This window comes from Falco cherrug, chromosome 5 (assembly GCF_023634085.1).
Source record: "Falco cherrug isolate bFalChe1 chromosome 5, bFalChe1.pri, whole genome shotgun sequence".
NCBI classification, from domain to species: domain Eukaryota; kingdom Metazoa; phylum Chordata; class Aves; order Falconiformes; family Falconidae; genus Falco; species Falco cherrug.
This window is the reverse complement of record NC_073701.1, coordinates 49,348,103-49,372,098: the sequence shown is the minus strand read 5'-3', so window position 1 is coordinate 49,372,098 and position 23,996 is coordinate 49,348,103. Positions and strand designations below refer to the sequence as shown.

Genomic DNA, 23,996 nt, shown 5'->3' with positions numbered 1-23,996 from the left:
CCGCTCGCGTGCGCGGCGTCACGTGGGGCTGAGCGGCCAATGGCGCAGCGCTTCGTGTAGAAATCGCAGTCGGGGCGCGGGGGAAGCTCTGCGCGAGCGCTGGCGGCGGTGGGGCGGGAGCGGTGCGCGGGGCGCTGAGGGGCAGCGGCCTCTGTGCTGGCGGCGGCGAGCGAGGGCCGAGGTGAGGGGCGGCACGGAAGGGCTGGGGCTGCTGTGGAGGGTCTTGGGGAAGGTGGAGGGATGCTGATGAGGGAAAGCGGACGCGGTGGGGCCGGAGCGGTTAGGAGGTGCTGTGGCGGCTGGGGGAGGGGAGCTGGGGGCGGTGTGGGAAAGGGAGGACACACACGGACTCGGTCTGGTGCCTTTATTTGCCCTTTGGGCTCTCCCTTCTCGCTAGGCCCGTCTGCTGTGGTCTTTTGCAAGCCTGTTCGACTTGGAGGTAGGGCAGCGTCGCTTAGTGTCGCTGGTATCGTTTGTCGAGCTCTGGCTCGGCCTCGCTTTGTGGTACGGCTCTGGCGAGGTTCAGAGGGGTCTGGCAAGGGAGGATGACGCCGGGGAGGCTCTGTTTCGTTTCCTTGATCTCCAGAAGATGCAGGAGCCTTCTAGATTTGCTTTCCGGTCAGTATAGGAAGCCAAGAAAAATACGAGCCCTGGACTTTGACAGACTCCTGTAGTTAGCTGTGAACTAGGAGACTTGCTTACTCATCCAGTTAGTCGTGATATGAGAAGCATTGGAGGACTTGGTAACTTTCTTACTGCTAATAAATAGCGCGTAAAAATAATCATATGACGTCGTGATCCCACTGGATAGTGCATTGCAATTCCTGCAGTCAGAGCAGTAGTGATGCTGTGGATTTTCTGAGTATGAGACTTCGTGGATATAAGCATTTCTTAAGATCTTTGTTAATTACTTTTAAAGAGGGATGGAATCGGGCATTTGCATTGCAAGATGGACGTAGAGTCTTATTTTCTATGAGTGACAGATTTTATTCCTAGTACATCATCCTTAAGCATCACTTCAGCATGCAGCTATTGATAAATGTTGATAGACTGGTAAAGAACTGATTATCACCTCTATTATATTTTTGATCGTCGTTAGACAGTATACTACTTACACTATAAGCTGTTGTAGTTGAGAACTGTAACAACTTATTCAACAGAGTTAAATAGTTGATCTGTGTTAATAAAATCTCTAACTTTATTCCTAGATGTACCTAAATAAAATGTAGTTCTTTATAATTGTTAGGAAAGACGTTTTGTGGCATGAGCTGAATGTCAAGAAGTATACAGAATTAATGCATTTTGTAATGTGTTTGAAGTAACTACTGTACATAGCCTGGAAAGTGAAACTTATCTGTCCATTTTTGACTGAGAAACCGAGGGAGAAGAGGCATAAGCAGAATAAGTGTGTTTAAGAGACTTGATTTTGAAAGGGGTTGTGAAAGTAATTAGGGGTGGCAGGGCAGCGGTCAGGCATTTAACAGATTAGTTAATGGTAGCAGCAGTTAAGATGCTGACAGCATAATAAAATAAGTGTTTTCAAAAATGTAAATTGAATAATTGATGATAGTGTCAAAATATGACAATATGTCTTTCTGATCATGTTATAAATTTAAAATTCTGTTTATATTGGAGTTCTGTTTGTACTTGATTTTCATTTACGTTTCATTGAGTTGTTCAAGGGCAGCATTAAATCTACATTATTTTAAAAAATAGTGAAACTTAAGTACTGATTATATTTTTTTTTAAGTATGGTTTAGAAATCTAGTTAAAACTGGGGGAAGTATAGCATAGAACTGTGTTACAGAAAACCTAATGTAAAACTGTAGAAAAAGGAAAACTTCGGTGTAATTCATTATCAAGAATAATAGAAGTTGAGAAGGTTAGGCAGAGCACAAAACTTTGAAGGAGTGACTTGATGTTCTTGGGCTTCAATTAACTTGGATGTTACAAAAGAGGATTTGGCTCTTAATGAAGGGCATAAACTACTCACTTTTTTTTTTTTAGCTTTTCATTGTTCAATAATAGTAGAAGGAAGTTAGCCGTTAGAGAATGCAGCAGGTGATTATACTAGCATGATGCAGGTGTGAGGTAATGAAGTAAAATAAAAACGATATTATGGGTGAGATAAAGACAGGCCTAAGTCTGTATCTGTAAAGCACATAAGGGAATAAAGTTCTGAAAGTGTGGAAGGATATACATGTGTGTAGTTCCTAGTGCCCAGCAAAGTTTCAGGTTTGTGAAGAGGTGCGAGAAAATACGGGTAAAAACCTTGAAAAGGCATGTACTAAAAATATGTCTGTTATCATGCATGAAGAATACCAAAAAGAACTGTCTGTTTGGTATCTAAGTACGCTGACCAAAATACGATTTGTTTCAACTGCTGTTCCTTAACACTTGATACCATGCAGGCTGCTAGCCAAATAAATGCTTAAGAGGGCACGGGTACGTTAATTTTATGAGCTTTTTGCTTTTGCCTCACAACATTTACTTTAGCCCCCTGACTTAACTGTTAGAAATTGGGGTTTTTTTCCCATTTTTGGTGCTTGGGATTTAATTTTCTTTAGAGGATATGGACTTCTGTTAAAGGCTTAATTGTCGTATGTACCTGGTATCCAAAGGTTTTGAAATCTGTGACGAACGTTTGGGCCTCATACTGTCTAAAAGTATTCTAACTAATGGTCCTCAGACTGTAAGGTTAGCTTATTCAGCTTTCAGGAAGGTAATACCATTCATCTCTCCGAGTTGTACGGTATACTCAAATCAGTGTAAGCTGGTCAAGGGGACGCGTTACTTCTGGCATGCTCAGGGCCTTGTCATACATTCTGCTGGTTAGATGACAGCCAGCATTCTGTCTTCGAACATTCATGTTTCTGTACTCTGTGTTTTAAATACATGCACAGGCCTTGGAAAATCATTCAATATTTTCTTCTGGTAGGAAGGGCTCACTTTGTCCTCGGAAAAAAATCATGAGAGATCATGTGGCTATGTTTTTTATGACTTAATTTATGCCACAGCTTTTCCCCTGAGTTCCAGCATCAATTTGTTTCAAGATACAACTTTTTGACAAATACATTGCTGAAAAAAAGGCACAATTTTAATTATTGTTGAAGCTGCTTGTCTTGTGTAGAAGACTCCTTTTTTGAGTTCAGTTTAGATGTTGAGAGCTTCATATGTAAACCTTTATATGCAATGGTACTTATCAGCTGAATTCTTTGATATCAAAGTTATGGTAGGTGTTTTTATAGTACAATCTAATACAAAAGCCCAGCCCATTGTAAAGGAAAATGTGCCCTACTTGACTGAACTCTGTACTCTAAATGAGTGTTTTACTTTTTATCATGTTCATGTTAGGTCAGTTAAATGACCTTGAGAAGCTGAGCATGAGCATGCAAGTCTTGTCTTCCTGCACTCACAGTTGGTTTCTAGGCCAGTTGTGTTTTCAGGCTCTTGTTACTGCACAAGGTAACTAGTCAATTGGTTTTCAGTATTGAGTAGGTGTTTGCAATCTGCACTTAATTTAGAGCTGCTGTGTTTATGGTCCTAGAACTCAAGGATTAGTTTAAAACTATAGTTCAGGTATGCCAGCATGAACTGTTTGACACAGTGATACGTATTGTATATTTAGCGGCTCTGTGGGAGAATGTACAGTTAAGAATAGGTGTAAAACAAAGATGAACATGGAAGTGCGCATGTGATGCGTATGAACTATGAATTTGTGGATTTTTAATTTACATATACTGATTATGAAACTAGGGGAATGGAGTTTGATGTGTGAAACAGTGGGCTTACATGTCTGTCACTGAGTGACTCCTGAAACTTACAGGTCTTCCTCTTCTGGCTTATGGTTGTGTCTATAAGTTGTGGAATGTGAATAACTAGCTCTTCAAGTATATTTTGGTTTTGTTCTAGGAACCAGAGAAATGGCCACTACTCAATCTGTCTTCACATTTGCTCTCTGCATTTTAATGATAACTGAATTAATACTGGCCACAGAGAGCTATTACGATATCTTAGGAGTTCCAAAAAATGCATCGGACCGCCAGATCAAGAAGGCATTTCACAAGCTGGCTATGAAGTACCACCCAGACAAAAATAAGAGTCCTGGTGCAGAAGCGAAATTTAGAGAAATTGCTGAAGGTAATATATGCTAACCTTAGTCTTAATAATTCTATACATGACTTAAACCTGTGAGCAAATGTGATAACTTGTTATACTCCTTTTATGTCTTATTCCGTGAAAACAGATATTATTTTTTTCCTTAATTCTACTTCTGTGCTGTCAAATGTCCAATATTGGTATCTGACTTGTTCTTGTGTCCTTGCACATAGGCCTTTTACACAGTTTATGTATTCCTGCTTCTTAGGCTTTTTGGTTTATGCCTCTTGGCACAAAATACACTTGGCAGTAGGACAGCTTTAGCCCTGGGAGGTTAATTCTTATCTTTTGATCTGTCTAGTAAGATGTAGCTCAGGATTACTAGAGCTTCAGGGGGACCTAACAACAACCTTCCAGTAACTACGGGGAGATTATAAAAAAGACGCGACAGGGTGCTTCAGTGGTTCATGGGGGGAGTACAAGAGACAACAAGTGAAAGAGGTTCAGAGTCATTATAAGGAAAATATTTTTCACCTTGAGGATAGGCTAGTGTTGGAACAGGTGCTTAGAGAGGTTCTGCAGTCTCCAACCTTGGAGATATTCCAGAAGTGAGTGGATAAAGCCCTGTGTAACCTAGTCTGGTAACTGACCCTACTTCTGAGAAGGTTAAAGACCTTCTGAGGTCACTTCCAACTTCTGAATTATCCTGTGAGCCTAGGAATGCACCACTCATAAGTGTTCTATGATAAAACGTAATGATGGAAGCAAATAATCAAACACAGAAGACGACTTGCTGAAAAATAAGGTGCTCCTACTTCTGCTCCCCATATTGTTACAACGTGCATCTATTAGTGTCGTTCTAACTAGGGTAATAATATTTCTGGGTTTTACCTTCTTGTCTGCAGAAGAACTCTTTTGAAAGAAAGGTTGTCATTAATGTAATGAAAGGGAGGGACAGTCTTTTTAGATACTTACTGCAGTTGTTAGCTCCTATTGCAGGAGGAACTGGGAACTCTTTAAGTCAGCATTGAATATATAGAATAATTGCAAGCCTTTGACAGATAAGAAAATGGAAGTGTTTAAAATTCTTAATGTTACCAGAACAGGCATATTATCTGTTTGTACCTTGGAACACTAGTAGCTGTAGTTCTGGATCAAAGGTCGGATGAAAACCTAATTCCATTTCAGGTATGTCCAATCACAAAATATAGGTTTACTATTGAACTTTTGAAAAAATGGTAATTTGGACATAGGAGAAATTAATTCCCTTTATCTCCTTGATATTTATCTTGTGGCTAGTTGTAACTGCAGTGTAGTTGGAACTCACTAGCTGGCTGGCGAGTAGTTTTGAAGACATTTCACTGTGTTTCTTTGACAGGAATGCAGCAGGCAATTAATTTTGTTAGGATGAGTTAGGAGCTCTGCCTTCCTCCTTCAGTCTTTCTGATTGTCATGTATCATTGCTGTTTTCTTTCAAATATAAACACTAATCTTTATTGCTAGTTAAACTATGTTTTATTACTGTGGATATTAAATTTTGAGGATATAATTTGCCCACATAGTATAGCTATTTTTATTATAATAAATAAAAAGTTATTTTGAAACAGCTTATTTTAGTTTGGGGAAAGTTGAACAAATACTGAGCTTGATTAGGCTTGTGTGTTGAATGAATGTTGCTTGAAATTTGTCCTGTTAACGGAGTGGAAGAAAGCTGTTCTTTGTCTTTGTGTATTTTTTTGTTTGTTTTAAATAGGAATGTAAATAAACTTTTGAAACTTTTTTTTTAATGGAAATAGCATATGAAACATTATCAGATGAGAATAAACGAAGAGAATATGATCAGTTTGGCCGTCACGGAGGACAAGGAAATAGTGGAAGCCCATTCCATCAGTCATTTAATTTCAACTTTGATGATCTGTTCAAAGACTTTGACCTCTTTAGTCAAAACTCACGGTCAAAAAAGCACTTTGAAAATCACTTCCGAAGTCATCGGGAAGCTCACAATCGGCAAAGACGTTCTTTCCAAGAGTTCTCCTTTGGAGGTGGACTGTTTGATGATGTGTTTGAAAATATGGAAAAAATGTTTTCGTTTAGTGACTTTGAAAATGCACACCGACATGCGGTGCGAACTGATACCAGGTTTCACGGATCCAGCAAGCACTGTAGGACTGTCACTCAGAGACGAGGAAACATGGTTACTACATATACGGACTGTTCTGGACAATAATGTTTCCTTTTCATCTCTTTTCTTCTTTCAACATCTTCGTAATATTTCTTGGTTTTGTGCTAACATGGAAAAATTCTTCAGACTGTTTGTTCTAAAAAACACTTAACTGCTATAAAGAAATTGTAGATGAAACTAATCTTCAGAATAGAAAGAACAGGCATTTGGGAAGTAAGTGTCTCAGTAACTACCTAGAATGGGAGAGAAATAATCTCATATGACAGAAAAAAATCATATATATTTCTGTTTAGTTAACACTTTCTCTAAAGTTGAACTTCAACACAAGATATATATTTTTAATTTCAGAAATGTAATATAATTTTTTTCATATGCCAATTCAGGACTGTTTGAGTTACTGGTGCATGGATTGCAGCAGAGAAGATACTTTAATTTTCAAGTGCTGCTTTTTTTTATCATGTCTTTCCAAATTTTCACTTGCAGTTTTTACCTGATGGGGACTTACTCTGCAAGTTATCTAATTTACTCAAAATACCAGAAATATGATTTACCTGGGTCTTAGTTACTTTGTCCAGCATTGCAAATGTATTAAAAAAAAAACTTTTTGAAGTTGGAAAATAACGAGAGGGAATATGTTAAGATTGTGCTTCACCTGGGAGTATGATGTAGGAATTGCTTTTACTTCCAAATAGCCAGATTTCATTGGCCTGAAAAGATTTTAGGTTTTGAATAACCCTTGACATATTTAAGGGATGTTCATGTATGTAATTTTGTGTGCATACAAGGTTTTGGGTTTTTTTCTTTCAAGATACAAATACCTCTTTAACAAGGTTTGGAAGAATATAGAAAACACTCTTCGTTTTATGCTTATTATATTACCATGTGTGCAGTGTAGTTTCCATAGCTCAGTTTATTGAACTTAAATACTCCTCTGTGCTCTTGTGAACTTAAGATAAGCTTGCCTACAGATTCCTAGTGTTTCTGGAAGGTTCTAAATAAAATACAGATAGATTGTGTTTAGATTGACAGGCTTATTACCTGTCAGCAGGAATTTTTCAGCATTGTGATTTGAAAGGTAAATTCTTACCATAAACACAAGATAAACCTGAGAATTACAATTGTATTTATCTAATGCCTTGTGGTGCTTACTTTGCTAATCAGGACAGTACTAATGGGTATCAGTTTCAGCACCATGGAAACCCATAACTTGTCTATAAACTGTTTAAAACTAAAAAAACCCCAAACAACAAAAAACCAAACAACAACAACAAAAACACCAAACCAAAACAAAAAACCAACCCACAACAAAACTTCTGAACACTTGAACTGCTGTCAGTCCAAAAGTTTGGGTTTATTTTTTCACTAGTAATACAGGCTTAGTATATTAAATAAGTTCCCCTTAGAGTTTACTGTCACCCACCTATTCCTGTCCCTTTAGAACTGTGAGATAAGAATTTACCTTTCAGATTGATTGGATGAGCAAAACAAGCATTTTAAACAGCAGAGTTGTAAATAGGCTTTGAGTTCTTAAAATCTTTATCAAAAGAGGTTTAATCCTTTGCTTCAAAAATGGATTTTGAAAGCTGCCTATTTGCTAAGTAACTTTAACCTTCCCCTCAAGGGTATATATTATTGCTTGTTCAGTTTTCATTCACTAAATACTTGGAATGGATTGTTGCATTATATTAAGTGCTTTTTCTTTTCCATGTTCTTCTTTATTTATTAATAGACTAATACCTCATATATGGTCTTTATAAAAAGCCAGTAATTTGTGCAAGATTATCGGAATGTGCAATATTCTTATAGTAGGAAAAGTGCTGGAGTGAGTGTGTTTTATTTCCACCCTTTTTCTGTGCAAGTAGAAATTTTTAGTTTCTTCTGTGTAATTAATGTATGATTCAACCAAAAGTTCTAATTCATGTAGATTTCTGCATTTTTTAACATACATCAGTCCTGTGCATCACGTTATCTGCCTGATTAATATCATATGGGCATCCAAGTGAACAAATTCCTGAAGTTCTGAATTACTTTCACAAATACCAATTTTTTTAGAGGGCATTTCTGATGCATTTGAGGAGAATTTTTCATGCTTTATCAGCTTTCAAAAGGTGGTCTTTAGTATGAAATGTAAGAGAGTATTAGCAAATGTGACTTAGGTATGATTGCTGGAACTTAAGAGGTGAGAGGCAACTCTAGAAGGAGGATGCAAAGGTAAAATGTTAATGCCTTTATTAATCTAGTGAGTATTTTCTTATATGTGGAAACAGCAGAATGAGCAGTTCTTAAGCGTGGGAGAAGGAATATTGAAGTTTCTTCTAGAAGCAAACCTTTGACTTCTCCAAAGGTAGTTTTCTCCAGTTACGAACTCGGGTCCATTCCCTAATCTTGAGTTAGAGGAATAACAGCTAAAATGAGCACTGTAAATTGTAGGAAACACAGCCGCCCCCAAGACTTAAGTCTGTTTTGAGTGACTGTATGAGTTCACCATCTTTTAGGCTAAACTTTTAGGTAAAAATTAAGGGTTCTTGGCTGTTTCTAGGTTAGCTTCCCTTCTTTAAGCATGATTCAAACTTTATTCATATAAAGTGTACTTGTTTGCCTTAATTTTTGAAGTTAAAAGTATGAAATGGATAATAAAATGATAGACCTGCTAGTTTTCTAGCTGATAGTACCTTAAAAAGACTTCCGCCTAGTCTATTTTTATCTGCTTCCATATTAGTTCTCTTAATGGCTTGTCACAGGAAGACCAACAAATACTTCCTATTACTCCTGTGGCTTCTCCAAGTGACCTTTCAGCTTGGTTTGGTTGTTGATCCAAGGTCAAATCTTAGGGAGAGCTTGCCATTAGTATTGCAGAGTCTAGTGTATGGCTATCCGTATGATTTTTCTATGATTGGTATGCTTTGAGTAGGCTTCAGGTGAAGAAATTTGGGCAGGCTTTCCTCCGCCAGCAGTCTGCAGTTTCATGGCTATCAGAACAGAAGCTTGCAAAATACGTTGCACTTCTCACTTATTCATAGCTCTTGCACATTCTTCTCCTATTTATAGTGATCGCCTCATGGCAGGCTCGCCAGCGGAAGTCTTGATACAACCTTCTGACATCCCTGACTTCAGAAGCTTAAGTGCCATCTTTGATCTCCTTATCTTGTGAAAAGACCCAGCAAAACCTATTTTTTTGTTGTGTGAGGGTGAAAAATACAATTAATTTTTTAAAGGCATTTATGCATATGTAACTCCAAATGGTTGAGTTTCTGTAACTTTACCAAAATTAGTGGGTTTCTTTCATGTTTGTTTTTCCCATTATGCTTTTGAAACACAGTATCTAGTGGAGATGAAAGTACTGTAAACTTAATTAGGGTACCATTACATTAAACATGTGACAACTGTTTGTGTGTGATGTCTTTTTTTTCTTTTTTTTTTTTCTCTTCAAGATGTAGACAAAGCCAAATTCAAGTGTGTTGTGTGACACTTGTGTTTTATGGAACATTTTGATCACTATATTTTCCCTGAAAGCGCTGATGGGGTTGATAGGGGGGAAAGGAGTGAGGCTGAAAGAAATTGACTTAATTTCACCTGGTTTCATGGGGTTTTTTTAGAGATGTCGGGAATGGGTTGGAGTTTAGGTGTTATGCCTGTGAGTCAAGCGGACAAAAAGCCTGTGCAAAAGGAGAGGCATTTCTGAGAGGCAGTGGGTGTAAGACCTGAAAGCCTCTGCCTTGAACTGCCCTGGCTCTGCCTGCTGTCTGTGCTCTGACTGCCCTGCTGAGATGCAGGAGAGCAGTACAACCAATGTGGATTGGCCTGGGTTGCCACTGAAAAGTGCAGCTTCTGAAGCCAAGGTTTGGATGCTGTTGTGCTGGTGTGAAAGCTGACTCCCAAGACTCTTGCTTTAAAGTTCCTGTTTTCTGGGTCTGATCCTTAGAAGGTGGAGGGTATAAAAATGTTGGGGTTCTGTATGTCTCATTGGGCCATTTCTCATTAGAACAGTCTTCTCTGGGACCTAAGCAAATCTGCCATTTTAACCATGCAAAGCTACTTTCTCCAACAAGTTTAGTCCTCAAAATGTGGAAGATCTGTATTATACTTTTATGCTGAGGTGTGTAGCGTTTTTTCTAAATATTTGTAAAATGAAAACTTACATCAGAAGTACCTGTCGGCGTTGAAACAGAGGCCTTGTGCAGAGTACCTTGACTGTGCTGTGTATGGGGCTCATCTCATAATAAATGCTGTTGAGAGGATCATTTTGCGCTGGTGTCTGATGTGGTTGAGCCTGATGGGTCTGCCCTTGGGTAGCGAGTGATTCATACAGCCCTGCTGCTACCTTTGGTATGTGGGCACCTGTTTCTTTAGGGACTGGACAGAGACCAGCTGCGTAGAGGCTACTTAGCAGTTGTGGTATCAATTGACTTGTCAGTCTCTCCTAGCATGAGTCTGAATCAATTGTAGGTTAAGGCTGTAATTCATCCTTGATTTCAGTTTGTTAAAAAAACCCCAAACCAAGCAAAATGCAAAAAGCCTTTGAAGTGATGTACTCCAAAGCTCAGGCACAGTGGAAACCAACATTTTACGTGGGGCATGTTACCTACGGAGCAGTGGTGTTAGATTCAATAGCATTTAATTTAAGAACAATGGTAACACTGAAACTAACGTTACTGCTTATGTCATTCCTGCTGTAGTTGCAGTTGCACCAAAAGGTGCTACAGAGGAGTTCCAGTTGGTAGGGATGACTGCAGTGTTCTGTGAAGGCTTTGAGACACTAGCTGGAGATGGTGGGCCATCTTTTCCAAGCAGTTGTTCTAGGACAGTCCAAGGAATGAATGTACGCCTGGTATCAATTTTTATGTATATATATATTCACTTTTTTTTTGGGGGGGGAGGGCTTTTATTTATTTCTTTTGACTTGTGTTGTGAGTCAGTTGAGAGTTGTGTGTTTCTCAAGGGTGGCAATAACTGATGAAGTTCTTAAAGGTATCCATGAGGTGCCTGACCCATCTTTGCTCAGCCTGACACCCGTTCTCCAGCCACAGGCAGGGGTGCTGGCAGTAACCTCGATCAGTGGTGCCAGTGTCTGGCAGCTGTGGGAGTGCAAGCCTGACCTCAGAGCTATCTACTCCACTGAGGATGCATAGGGTGTTGCTGTTGTGTGGGTCTGATGCTTGGGCTTTGCAAATACTGCCCCGGGCTCTTTTGACTTGCAGGTGCAAGTGAGACTGAGCTGATGAATGTTTGGGGAAATGGATCATCTTGTGTTGAGGTTTTTTTTGATTGCATGGGGTACTTTGACAAGGAAACCAGAGTGGACAGAGGGGAATGAGGAAATCAGTAAACCAGTACTGTCTGAGTTAAGGTAGAGAGGACCTCTGTCAGTAGCTCATTTCATGAACATCTTGTGGGGCTGTAATGTCCCAAGTCCTAAGGTGAAGAATTGTGGCTAGCATACATCTGGGAGCCAGGAGCACAAGCAGAGACAGTTACGGGCTGGATGCAGAGGAACTGGATGAAATAATGTTTGCAATGATTGCTTTGGTGTTACGGTTCACCCAGCTCCTTATGCCTCACAGCACTCCTCACTGCATGAGGATGGCAACCTCTACCTGGGGGCTTCTCCAGGAAGTAGTCAGGATGAAAATAATTGTTCCTGTTTTCAGGACCTAGATGAAGTATTTATGTGGCCCTCTGTTCTCCAGGTATGGCTGCCTGACTAGGGAGTGTGTGGTGGTGGTGGGGAATTGGCTTGGCTCCAAAGAAAGATCAGGAATTGTGGAAGATCTAGGTGATACAAGCACTCGTCCTATAGCTTGGTTTCCAAAACATGGATCTCCTGTGATGCGAAATGGAAGCTGGTTTTAATAACATGAACTGTGGGGCAGACAGTACATGTAGCTGTGAGTCCTGGAGTAACTTCAGGGATGCTGCAGATGTACTGTAATATAGATGAGCTGCAGGATGGTGTCCACAGCCTGGTCTGGGTGCGGAGGTAAGGGTGTTGTTTCAGAGTCCAGAACATCTACTCTTCAGTGTGGATGGGCTCAACCTGCTCTAGAAGCACAGTATGTTGAGTAGTCCACATCAGCTGACCCTGGTGCTATACTTGTGTTGCTGTCTTCTGAAACTAGTTTCCAGTTTTAAGTTGAACCCTCTTGTTAGACCCTGTGTTACTAGAATTTTATCTAGATGTGAGAGAAGACATTTTAGATGGTTAGCTGTTGATGATACTGCCTTCATCTCCTGCTGGCATGGAAGTGAATATGCTAAATGTGAAATAGGAAAGATGAAGTGAGCCTTGTCTGAAGGGTCCCACTTGACTTTAATCCACTTCACTTTAGCACCTGGCACTTACAAGATCTTTTTAGCCTTGAATGTGCAGGATTTTGGGTAGTGATCTAATGAAAATTTGTGTATTATGCCCACAGGGCAGGAGTAACATACCTTTCTCTTCTGCCGTGCAACAATAGGCACTTCAGAGAACTCAAATTATAAAGCAGAGCTGAAATGGCTGTCATGGGGCAGTGTTCACCAGACTCCACCTGGCTCAATAGGGGAACCCACTGAAATGCCACGATGGTAATGCTGAGCATGCAGAGCTCCAGCTGAGGAAGAAAATTACTCTCTGTTCTGCCCAAATTCCTTAATGAATACGAACAATGATTTTGATTCAGTCTTTGTGATTTAACATGTACATTGGTGACATGAAAGTTGTTTTAATAGGGGTCTTTGGCCTGTCAAGCAGCTAACCCATGCTGGGGTTGATGGTTCTGCTACCTCTTGGTCGCTCAGACTTGGAGACAGGTGGGGAGGCGGGGCAGATGGAGTGCTCCATGTGTTGCCGAGATCAGCATGCAGATGTTATCACTTGTGTACAAATAAGTGAAATAAGTACCTGTGTAGGTGGAGCATAGCTTGCTTCTGCTAGGAGCTGAATGCAGAGCTTGTGGCTTGTTGGTAGAAGTGTTATTAAAATCAAGAAACACATTGTCTCCTCTTCTTATACCCCTCTCCACCTGTGTTTTTTCTCCTTTTGATGATACTCTGTTCCAGTCCTTCTAGTTTTCCCATTTGGCAATGACTATAGTTATTATACTTCTACTTGCTTTGCAAGTCTCTGTCAGTTCATTTTAGTCTGTGCATACAAAAAACATTTTGCAACCCAACGACTTTTTTTGAAATGGTAAAATCCTTTTCAGCAATCTAATTTCCTCCAGCCTGTCTTTCTCCATATCCTGTTAAGTTAGCGAAGTACACAGCATGGAGTTTTGTACTGGTTTTCTCCTTTTATTCTGTCTGTGGGAGGACAAATGATAACCAATCTCACATAAAGCGGGACAGGTGCTGACAGATGAGATCTTACTGAAAATCTGCTGATATAAATTTAACCTACAAATGTTTTAAAAAAAAAAAAATTGACCTGGCAGAGTGAATTTACTTTTGATCAGCTTGTTGCATGATAACCTTGAAGGTTAAAAATAAAAACAAATCTCCAACCTTGCTCCAAACCAAAACAAAAACGCCTACTTTGGTGAGCCTGTAGACTACTAACTTGAGCAGGCTAACTGTTTTCTCTTACAAGATTTCTTCTGTGTTGATGGAAACAACTTTTAACACATGATAAATAACCAAGGATCTGTAAGAGATGCTGGAAGGAGGTGGCTGGAGCACTTAGACCTTCACAGGTAGTTTTACACTTGCTTAAAAACAAGGATTTATTTCAGCTTATGGGCACCTGACAAAAGCAACATATGGCACTTCGTGAAGTTATCCCCTTGTCAGCTGAGTTTTATTAACTTTTTCTAAGTCCTGTTTTATGTCTGCCCACGTCCAAGGTATTTGGATCAACTTACGTGTCCTTCACTGGCTATGAGAATGCAAGTAGTTAACTGTGAGTTATTGCTGCTTAGGCCCACAGTAACTTATTAGATGTGTTTGAACCCTGACCTGATTTACCCATGGTTACATAAATAATCTGAGATAGAGCCATGAAGAGAGGCCAGGTTTCTTGGCTTCTGATATTGTACCCTTATAATGAAGTTATTTTGACTCTACTCGGTCAGTTCCTGCCTCCTGAATCAGTGTCAAATTAACATGCTGCATCAGGTAATGGTTTTGGCTGTTACAAAACATGTTCTGTGTATGCAGAACTTCTATCAAAACATCTTTCTTCTGTTGTGATGAAGGTGGATCAGGAACTACCTCTGTTTTATGTTGATAGTAGTGTATTTTTTCACATGTGAATCTTTAATGAAGAAAATAAACGTGGTTATTTTCACATCTGTGGATTAAAAAGGATGCTGACGAAAAAAATGCAAATTCAACAAGACGATATGTTTGAAAAAGGGTGGATTGTGCCATAAATAACGAGTAGGTGTGGAGAGTGGGCTGTTTGGCACAGAGCATCACAGCTGCCCAGTAATTGGTCGTGATGTGCCAAGGGGAGTGCATTTGAGAGAGGGAATATGGCTGCATTATTGCATTTACATGCTGCAGGAATCATGTGGATATACATCATTTATGCCTGTATGTGCCATTTCCAGTAGGTGGCTGACTGTCACTTCACACTGACTTAAGTACTATAAAATAACAGCTGTCACACCTCATGAGAACCACAGTCTATTGTAACAATATCATAAATCTGTTTATTTGCTGTCCATAAAGCCTAAGGACCACAGAAACGTACTCTATGAAATAAACAACAAGCCATCCTTTAGTGCGTTTTTGTAAGCCATACAATTCTTTTCAAGGCAAATAAATATACAAATTAGGCTCAGAAAATGTATTCATCACCTAACATATTTTAGAAATAGAGACTTGTTTCCTCTGAACATGCTTGAAGGTTTTACTCCATTTCAAATCTCAAAAAACAGCAAGCAAACATGTACCCAAAATGCTGCCTGGGAGATTATTTTGCCTCAGAAAGATGGTTGTTTTGGTTTGTTTTTTTTTGTTTGTTTTTGTTTTCAGAAATCAATTGACATGCTGTTCTTTCTGTAGACATTATGTTTCTTCTTGCCGGAACCGTTACAAAGAACTGTTGTAAAAGGGGAAAAAAATAGTCCTCAAAATTTTGTTGCAGTAAAAATATGAAAGAACAGCTATAAGAGTGATATCTTCACAATTATTTCTTGTAGAAGTAAATTAGCAGTATCAGTGACTATTGTAACTTCCTGTGGAATAGTGCTGTCCTAGGGAACAAAACCTTCATAGTTGCTCAACTGAGCTGTAGAGCTGTATGAAGTGGAAGTGGACATAAACCAATACTAAAAACTTGAAAGAAGAAAAGAACAAGATTTGCCATTTAAGGCAGATACAATTGTGGAAAAATTATTTGAGGTATTTTCCTGTGCAGGGTTCTCAAGTGTGGCTTTCGTAACACACTGAAGCAAAACATTAGTGATACTGCGTCAGATTTATCTTGTATTTATTATATGGCAAGTAATTCTGATGCTTCACTACTTATGAGTGTTTTTGAGAAACTTTTGAGCAGCTTGGATGATTGAACAATTAGTGGCAAATGGAATTCAAAGCAGATGAATGTGAAGTGATGGTCAAGGGGTAAAATGAAAAATATTAGGCCTAGATGTGACCGTTACCATTGACAAGACCTTGTAGCTGTAGGGAACAGGTCCAGGAAAACATCAGCTCTGTGCTTAGGGGCAATAACCAAAGCAAACCACATTTTAGGAAGGAGTAAACAACAAAGAGAACATTGTTACGCCACCTTATAAATCCATGGTTTACCTGTCCCTTGACTACTGTGGGCAGCTCTGACCCCCTTACTTTCAAGATACCGTATTAGAACTGGAAGGGATTTGGAAAATGACAGCAAGGATAATGAGATGGAAGGGTTTGCACAGGAGGATTCACTAGAGCAGATTAGCATTCTTCAGCCTTGAGAAGTGGCAGGGGGTATGCAGACACCTGCAGTCGTCAGTAGTAATGAGATAATGGGTAGGGGTTGACTGTTCACTGTCTTTTGGGCTACAAGGACCATTCAGTTCCAGGAAAATAAGCAGTTCGTCATGCAAGAGATGGTAGACTTATAGAATGTGCAAAAAAATAGGGTGCTGACAAGACTATGAGACAGATTCAAGGTGAAACGGAACAAATCTTGGAAGAGTTTTCTGTTGGGGTTTAATAAACAGATAAATCTCTTCAAGCTCAGGAATTCCCTGAGCAGAAAATATTTGGAGCTGTGGGGGGAGCAGAAGGGAAAACCACCAGATGTGCTTACCCTGTGCTAATCTTCCTAGGTGTTCATGTACTGGAACGGTTGGAGACAAGAGTACTAGATTTGAGATAGTGCAGACATTCTGATGTTTTAAGACTCTTACAATCCCATACTATATTTAAGTTTGTTAATCATTCTGTTGCTTTTTGTGATCGCCCTCTAGCTGGTTGGTATGTCTTCTAGCAAGTGTGGTCTTGCTGGTGCATTCCTGCTCAGCTCGGTGTAATGTTCTCTGTGCAGATACAGTTCTGTCTCCTGTTACTCCTGATTTTTTCTGTACTGTGGTTTTTCAGGACAAATTCTGACTGCATGCTTAGTGTTATTCATTAATGTTGTTAATGTTCTTTATTAGAACAAAGAACTTCAGTTGTTCTCTTGTTCACCCATGTTAGTAATTTCTTACAAGCTAGACTACTGTGCCTGCTCTTCTGAGAGCTAGATTGTAAAATAAATGGATAACTGGAAGTGATACAATCTGAATTATACAGATCAGAATTAAAGAGAGAATTAAGTAATTAGATCAAGAGAAAAGAAAGGCAGATATATTTAAAGGAACAGTATAAGAAATTGAGTCTTATTTGCATTCCACATCTTTTTTTTACAGTTTGCTATGAAAATATATATGCAGGAGTATAGAAAATCCAGAACAGAGATTTGTTACATATCATGCGCCGATTTGACACCCAGGTCCTAGCTTGTGAAGTCAGACTGTCATGGAGAAGGTTTGGTCAGTGGACTATTACTTACGTAGAACAAGTTCAGCTAGTTTGGAGAGGCCAGCAGTTAGGATGGACTGCAGCTTCCTCAGTTAGTAAGTAGTAAGATATTTTCAGAAGTCTTTACCGTGTGTATCTCTTAGAATTACATGCATATTGTATTCTCCCTGAAAAGCCAAACACATGGATAAAAATGCTTCTCAGAAAAGATACCTTGGGTTCCGATCTACTTTTGTAAATGATCTTCTCTTCTACTTGGTTAGTTTTATAAAGACTGGGGACTGATTGCTCAGGGACACCTGAGATCGTCCCCTCTTTTTTTCTTGCTCTTACACGAACTCATACACAAACATGGATACACACTCAGAGTATCTTGTGCTGCTGTTACTGTGCAACAGTGTGCTCTCCCGAGTCTGTACCTCTGTGACACCGAACTGTAAGCACAGATACAGCCATACATAGCTGTGAGATACGGGGAGCACAGTCATATCAAAGGGTGTCCTGTCCTCCTTGCCATCCAGAATTAGTGTTTGTTTTGAGAGCAGCAAAGCAAGAGTGAACTGAGTTCCCAGAGTCACAGATATGTCCTAACCTAAGAATGGTGGAACAGAGGTGGAGAAATCCCAGCTCCCAGTGCAATAATGCTGTGTCAGGAAGGATTTCTGACAATAGATTTTTTTCCCCCCCCTCAAGGTTCAGTTATTTATCACAAGCTGCAGTTGTAAGAAGTTAATCCTCTAGGCACAGAAGGGGAGTCAATGTTTACCAGCCCTGTAGCTAATGATATACTGGAAGGGCTTAGAATGTTTTTACTCAGACAGAACAGCACAGTGACACAGTAAAGACCTGGAAAACAGACAGCAAACTTTGCTTTAGATATGCAGTCAGCTCCAAGGGAGAGATTCTTGGCTCTAAGGAAGAGACTCTTTGGAAGTTCATTTGGCATTGCTATTACTTGCTCTTTACTGCCTTTTAAAAAGACTCAACCTGTCATCATGTGGACTATGGGAGGAAAATAATCAACACTGGCTCTTGGAGGGGTTCCCTAGTAGGGATTAGGAAGGTGGCTGGAAAGAGTTTGAGTAAACAGTCTCTGCGTGCTGGGTGTAGGTAAGTAACCTTTTCAACTCTACTTGTCCTTGAGCCTGGAGCTATTTGTGTGATTGAGCAAGAGAGATGACTGAGAAACAAACTAGGCAAGGATCCAGTTGTTTGTGGTCACTGCCGGTTCTTCTGGTTACTCAGAACAAGACTGGTAGGATTTAAGAAAAGCCCTGCAAGGTTGGTCATAGGGGTGGGTGTTCAGAAACTCTTCAGTCACAGCGAAGAAATGAGTGGTGGCTGCCTTGACTTGGTTTAGTTTAACAGACAGTGGAAGCTTTTCATGAAAAGACTGCTATGATCTAGTTTTTCTTTCCTTGGACAAGGGGTACATGATTATTCAATTCCATGTGCCAGAGGATTTAAATACAATGAATGACTTATATGAGAGTTTGGGCAGTTCAGGGCCTTTTCTCAGGGGCATTGTAAATTGGTTAGAGTTACTTCCATGTAAAGCATGGTGGAGAACTCTCAGGTCATTGCAGGCTGATGGGGCCAGAAAATTTGTGAGTCACAGGGAGCAAGGCTGGGAACTGATAAATTAGCTGAATATCATAGTCAGTTCCTGTCTCCTCAACAGGAGTGTGTATCTTTGTAACACTGTAATTGTCTGGAAAGACAGGTAGGTGATTACAAGTACCTCTTAACAGCAAGGTTTTAGGAAAATATATCGGTTAAAGAAGATGTAAAATGGAGATGAGGGTAGCAGTAAATGAGATGAGGAGGGGCTACAGCCTGACATCACATCCCCACTGAATACAAACTGTCCAGGAAGGAAGGAGCCTGTGTTCTGCCTGCACTTGCTGGTAGCTCTCAGATTAATAGTTAAACCACCTCCTTGGCACCATACTTCTGTCTTTGAATGGTAAGGATAGTAATTTTGTCTCCTTTCTGATTGTCTTTTAGTGGAAAAAGAAGCATGCTTTTGAGGCAGCACAGTTCATGTGGGATCCACCTAAACAGCAGTGGGGGCAGGAGGCCCTGTCTCAGGGCAGGTTTGGTCCCTTAGCACTGGGACCAAGTTGCTGGACTTGCAGAACGTCTCCTTAGCAGAGGAGACCGCTCTCAGGTGCCCTCATCTGGCTGTTTAAGGTATGAAGATGTCCTTCAGCATCTTCTTCAAAGAGCCAGCAAAACCAGCCAAGTCCAGCCTGAATGCTTTCCTTGACAATGGAGCCTGAGCATGGTAGGTGGTGTATGTGGGTGTAGAGCTGGCTAGGAAGAGATAGGAAAAAGTCTCAGAGACTTGGAGAAAATCTGAATTATCTCTTTTAAATAATTCTGTGTGAGATGAAAAGACAGATTGTTTAATTCATAGTTTTATTATAAACTAATGCTTTTCCTAAGGGAGGTAATTTCCTTCTATAAAAATTAATAGCTTTCCTTAGCACTTCAACAATGAAAGGAGAATTATCCTCAGTACTTCCGGATTTGCACTCCGGACTAATGAGAGATTAAACCTAGATTCTCAGTGTATTTTCACACATAACTTTGTGTGCTCCTGGTAGCTTGCCAGGCCTGTTTGGTTTAGAAGGACCATTTGAATGCATTGAATTGTTTGCTAAGGTTGTAACCTAGGAAGCGATCCAAAACAAGGAGCTGGTCCAAACACTCCTGAACTTCCTGGCAAGACTAACTTCAAAACTTTATGGAATCAAGGGTATGACCTGGCAGCCGATGGAATTAGCAACAGAGCATTCAGCAGCAAACTCTTCAAACATCTCAGGCACAGCTTTACTGCCAACTCTTTTTTATCAACTTCAGAGCTGCAATACTTTCAAAAGAGAATGGGCCATACATGGATTTAAAATGCTGAAAGGTAACACTGAAAAAATTGATTTCTTCCCAATCCCTCACTGCAGCTTCACACACAGAGAGAACATACAGTGCATCTGCACAGGCTTCAGCAGCACGCTCAGAATATAAAGACCCCCAGCCTGAACTGTGCCAGCGCTGCCTTGAGTGTAGTCCAAGGAGGTGGGTTAGAAATGGGGTTGTCCTGTTTTTCTGCTCCTGATTTCTGGAGATCAGCCAGACCTTGGCATACTTGAAAGCAATTAGGGAAAACAAAACAAAACAAAAAGCAGGTCAATGTAACATTGCTGAGAGCCTGGCACAGACCATTTATCATCTGAATTAACCTTTCACACCTTGCCCTACTGAGATGACATCATTTTTTCTCTTCTTTGTGAGGAGAACCTGGGAACAAATGATTGCTGAGGCCACGCCAAAAACAGAGAAGGGGAAACAAGAACATATTCCTGGAGGGCAAGGTAAGAGTCAAGCTAGGGCATCCTGTCTCTGAAAGACTCTGAAAGCACTGCTACAGTGAGGAATAAATCTGGCATGCCTTCGGGTACTGATAGCCAACTCTGCCTGCATTTTGTTCTTTTCTGTCCATGGTGGCTAAAATCAACACCGCATAAGAAAGGTAATGAACCAGGAGCTTAACTAATTACTGAGCCTTTGCTGGTGAAGCCGCATTACTTTGTCTAACCCCACACTCTCTGTAGTGGCATTCTGCTGCTGCCAGGTCTGAAAAATGTGAAGTGCCAGAAGCGCTCTTCTCTTACATTAGCAAAGAGGAGGTTATTGATGCAGCTGGATTAAACTGGAGGAGGAAAGGGAGAGGGAGGTGGGTGAGACTCTGCTTTCGTGTCTCCAGACACAGTTACATCGGCAGAAGAGTATCAGCTTTCAAAGGGAAAGATGAAGAGTGAAGGGGGATAAGAATTAAAACACACAGCATTTTCTGAGGAGATTTTTAGATTAAAAATACCACATATTTGTTACAGATGGAATGGGCGTTTTTAGGTCTCATATAGGGTGTTTCAATGTAGTTATCCAGTTACTAATTGTGCAATTTAAAATCAGGACTTAATTAATTTGATGCTTTGCAGAAAGTCTGAAAAACTGAAACTGCAGGAAAACAGCATTTTAACGTTTCACCACTGGATGGAGACAGCACTCTAAAACTTGTGAGTAATTACTAATGGGACTGTAACAAAATTCCTTGTGATAAAGAGATTGAATAGATTAGTAGACACTGCAGCAACAAACAGTGGAACACCAGCTAGATTTATGGCAGAAAATGTGTTGAAGGAACATCTTTTAGATTTGTGCTTGACCTGTTTTTATGGTGAGAAATGAAGACATTTAGTTTAAAAAGATGAATTCCATTTCTGGCTCCGCACAAAGCTACGATGACGCGGACCAGAAAGAAACAAGGGAAGGTAAAGTGAATCTTTCTGGGGTCCTCTTTATCTTTTCCCAGGTCACAGTGTTATTTTTCCTGATAGGAAGATCCTTCAGCTTTGCGGGTCTGGCCTTAAGGGCTGGCTGCTGTTGGTGGCAGCTGAGCTTGCCCCAGCCATGGTTGTAGTGGATGTCTTGTTTGCAGTGGAGATGCTTCCCTCACTCAGGGACAGCAGGGAGGCAGTCACCGGGTGGGAAGCAGCAGCAGAAGCAATTCCCACCAGCCTGCAGGTTGGTAGGAAATCTTCAGAAATCATTGCAGTTCAGGGGTGAGTGTACAGGTGGGGGAGCGCCTGCCCTGTTAGGTTTAATTTCTTTCCTTGTGTATGTTACAGCATTTTTACACATTTTGTTCCTTCTTTGTGTGTGTGCGCGCGTGTGTGTGTGCACGAGTGCATGAGAGAGAGGGAAGGAGGGAAGGCCTGTGGTGGTTTTTAGCCCAGTCTCATATAATCACGCTGTGCTTTTCTGTTTGCCAGCAATAACTTTTGAATTTGTTGGATGAATGAAAGATGAATTAAATGAACCAGAAGATAATTATATTCTTATAAATCCTGTGGAAATAGCCAGCCAGACAGACTGGAGACTGTTGAAGTGCCCTGACTGAAGGAAAGGCTGAAGTGTGAGCTCATATATTAGAGGACCCACCCTGGAGAGGGCTCTTGTAAGTGCCCCTTCCCTGGGAGAAGCTTTAATCAGAGTTTGCAATCAACCACAAGATGAAAATCCATAGGCAACCAGAATTCATCCGTTCAATAAGCACTAGAACTTTTCCTTAAAAGCAACAAACAGAAGAGCTGACCTACTCCATTACCATCTCTCCTCTGCCTCCAGGTCACAAAGTCTGTACAGAGTTTAAAAGCTGAGAATTTTCACAAATAAAAGCAGCAACAAAGAAAATAACCTCCACTGAGGCTGATTTGTCATATGTCTGCTTGTTATATTCAGGAGATGTATTTTCAGACAGCTCTGACAGTGCATAGTGGTTAGTGAAGTCTTTGGGGAAAGGGCATGGGGAAGGGGGGTTGAACATAAGAGTGTGTGACAGCTGCTCACGTATGCCTGTCACTTTTGTTCCCCAAATACAATATCTGTTGGAACAATTATATGCTGATTTACATGAAAATGTCTTAGTTTTCTCTGAAATCAAGGTTTCAAGTGTAATTCCTTTGCCTGCAGCCAAGTGTGATGTAGTTCTTTAAGAATAGATCCTTAAAAGGTATTTAGGTGACTTACTCCTGGGTGAAGTTCTCTGCCTAACTTCACCACCCAGGATCCCCAGGGAGACACCTGGTGCTGACATAAGAAAGCTGGTCAGGTTGATGAGCAGAGTCCTACACTGCTACAGAGAAAGGTACCGTGTTTAGGCATGAGGGGGAGCTGACCTTCTGCAAGTAGGATTTGTTTGCAGTGACAGAGAGATGTTTGCAAGCATGTGCCTTCTTATTTACTTATTAGACTGTTCAGCTATTGGATATGTTCCCACCTCATCTGTTATTCATCTGGTATGCTGTTTGCAGAAAGAGGTGAATACAGAAAGTTTTGAAAACTAGCTTTCCCTCACTATATTGTGGAGTACTGTGACTTGCAGAAGGCTTAGATTAAAGGGAACCAGGCTCAGGTTTCCTGCCCACCATACTTTTTGCTGTTTTTGAGAAAAGCCCTGATGTGGGAGCTGGTCAGGGAGGGGATATGCTGTTATATCGCCATTCAGTGTGAAATTACGGACTATGGCTTTTGTCAGGGGTAATAGACTTTGCTTCAGAGGAGAAGCCCTCTGAGGAAAGAAATGTGTCAAAAGCCAAACACTGCTCTAGGTGCTCGGTATGGCAGCAGGAAGATTTAGTAGACGGAATTAAAAGGCTAGATTTAGACATGAGAAATGGAAGGAGAGGCAAACCAGGAACATCAGGAGTATGTACTTATAGTGATGATGAGCATAGATAGGCTGTAAATGCATTAGGAAGATTATTTATGTGATTGGTAGAGGTAATACCAAAGGCAGGGCTCTGAGCAGTGAAAGGCAGCACAGGCTCAGCTCTTGATGGTGGTGAGACATGATCTGCAAAATAGTGTAGGAGCTTGCAGGTGATTATCTGTGACAATTGGCGTATATCTAAATGTTCAACATACCTTATTTTCCTGATCCCTCTTTCCTGCTCCCATATTGCCTCTGTAGCTTTTTTTAATGGGTATGTATGATGAACACTCTATCGGTCTCCTCTTCAACTTTGCTTCATGCAGCAACCTACAGCTCCACAGACACCATGTAGGGTGCCACATAGTCAAACATACTGGTTCTGCTCTGTGGGCTTCCAGGTGATTGTGGGACAGTGTCCTCGCATCTCTCTGAGTGTGCATTCTGCCATCACTCCCCAAGTGCCAAAGGCAGAGCTGAATATTCTCAGTTCTCTGCTGTTAG

The 23,996-nt window shown here is 40.5% G+C and overlaps 1 protein-coding gene and 1 long non-coding RNA gene across 4 annotated transcripts; both read left to right on the top strand.

Moving 5' to 3' along the window:
• Positions 1-29: 29 nt before the first annotated feature.
• Positions 30-9,666, top strand: DNAJB9 (DnaJ heat shock protein family (Hsp40) member B9). 2 transcript variants are annotated; one of them, XM_055712133.1, is made up of 3 exons: positions 30-181; positions 3,913-4,140; positions 5,895-9,666. In XM_055712133.1, exons 2-3 carry the CDS (start codon positions 3,924-3,926, stop codon positions 6,323-6,325), a joined length of 648 nt encoding a protein of 215 aa, XP_055568108.1. In that variant the 5' UTR covers positions 30-181; positions 3,913-3,923; the 3' UTR covers positions 6,326-9,666. The 2 variants fall into 2 exon arrangements, with proteins under 2 accessions (XP_055568108.1, XP_027668137.1); XM_027812336.2 differs by lacking the exon at positions 30-181 and adding an exon at positions 359-439.
• A 1,564-nt stretch (positions 9,667-11,230) lies between these two features.
• Positions 11,231-22,477, top strand: LOC129736274 (uncharacterized). 2 transcript variants are annotated; one of them, XR_008732627.1, is made up of 4 exons: positions 11,231-18,328; positions 19,226-20,592; positions 21,220-21,297; positions 22,054-22,477. It is a non-coding gene; the product is annotated as an uncharacterized LOC129736274 (long non-coding RNA). The 2 variants fall into 2 exon arrangements; XR_008732626.1 differs by having other exon boundaries at positions 11,231-20,592.
• Positions 22,478-23,996: the final 1,519 nt, after the last annotated feature.

Excerpts from the sequence above, each read along its gene's own strand:
- DNAJB9 (XM_055712133.1), top strand. The coding sequence starts at position 3,924 with ATGGCCACTACTCAATCTGTCTTCACATTTGCTCTCTGCATTTTAATG. Across the intron at positions 4,141-5,894 it reads ATTTAGAGAAATTGCTGAAG|CATATGAAACATTATCAGAT; the intron begins GTAATATATGCT and ends TAATGGAAATAG.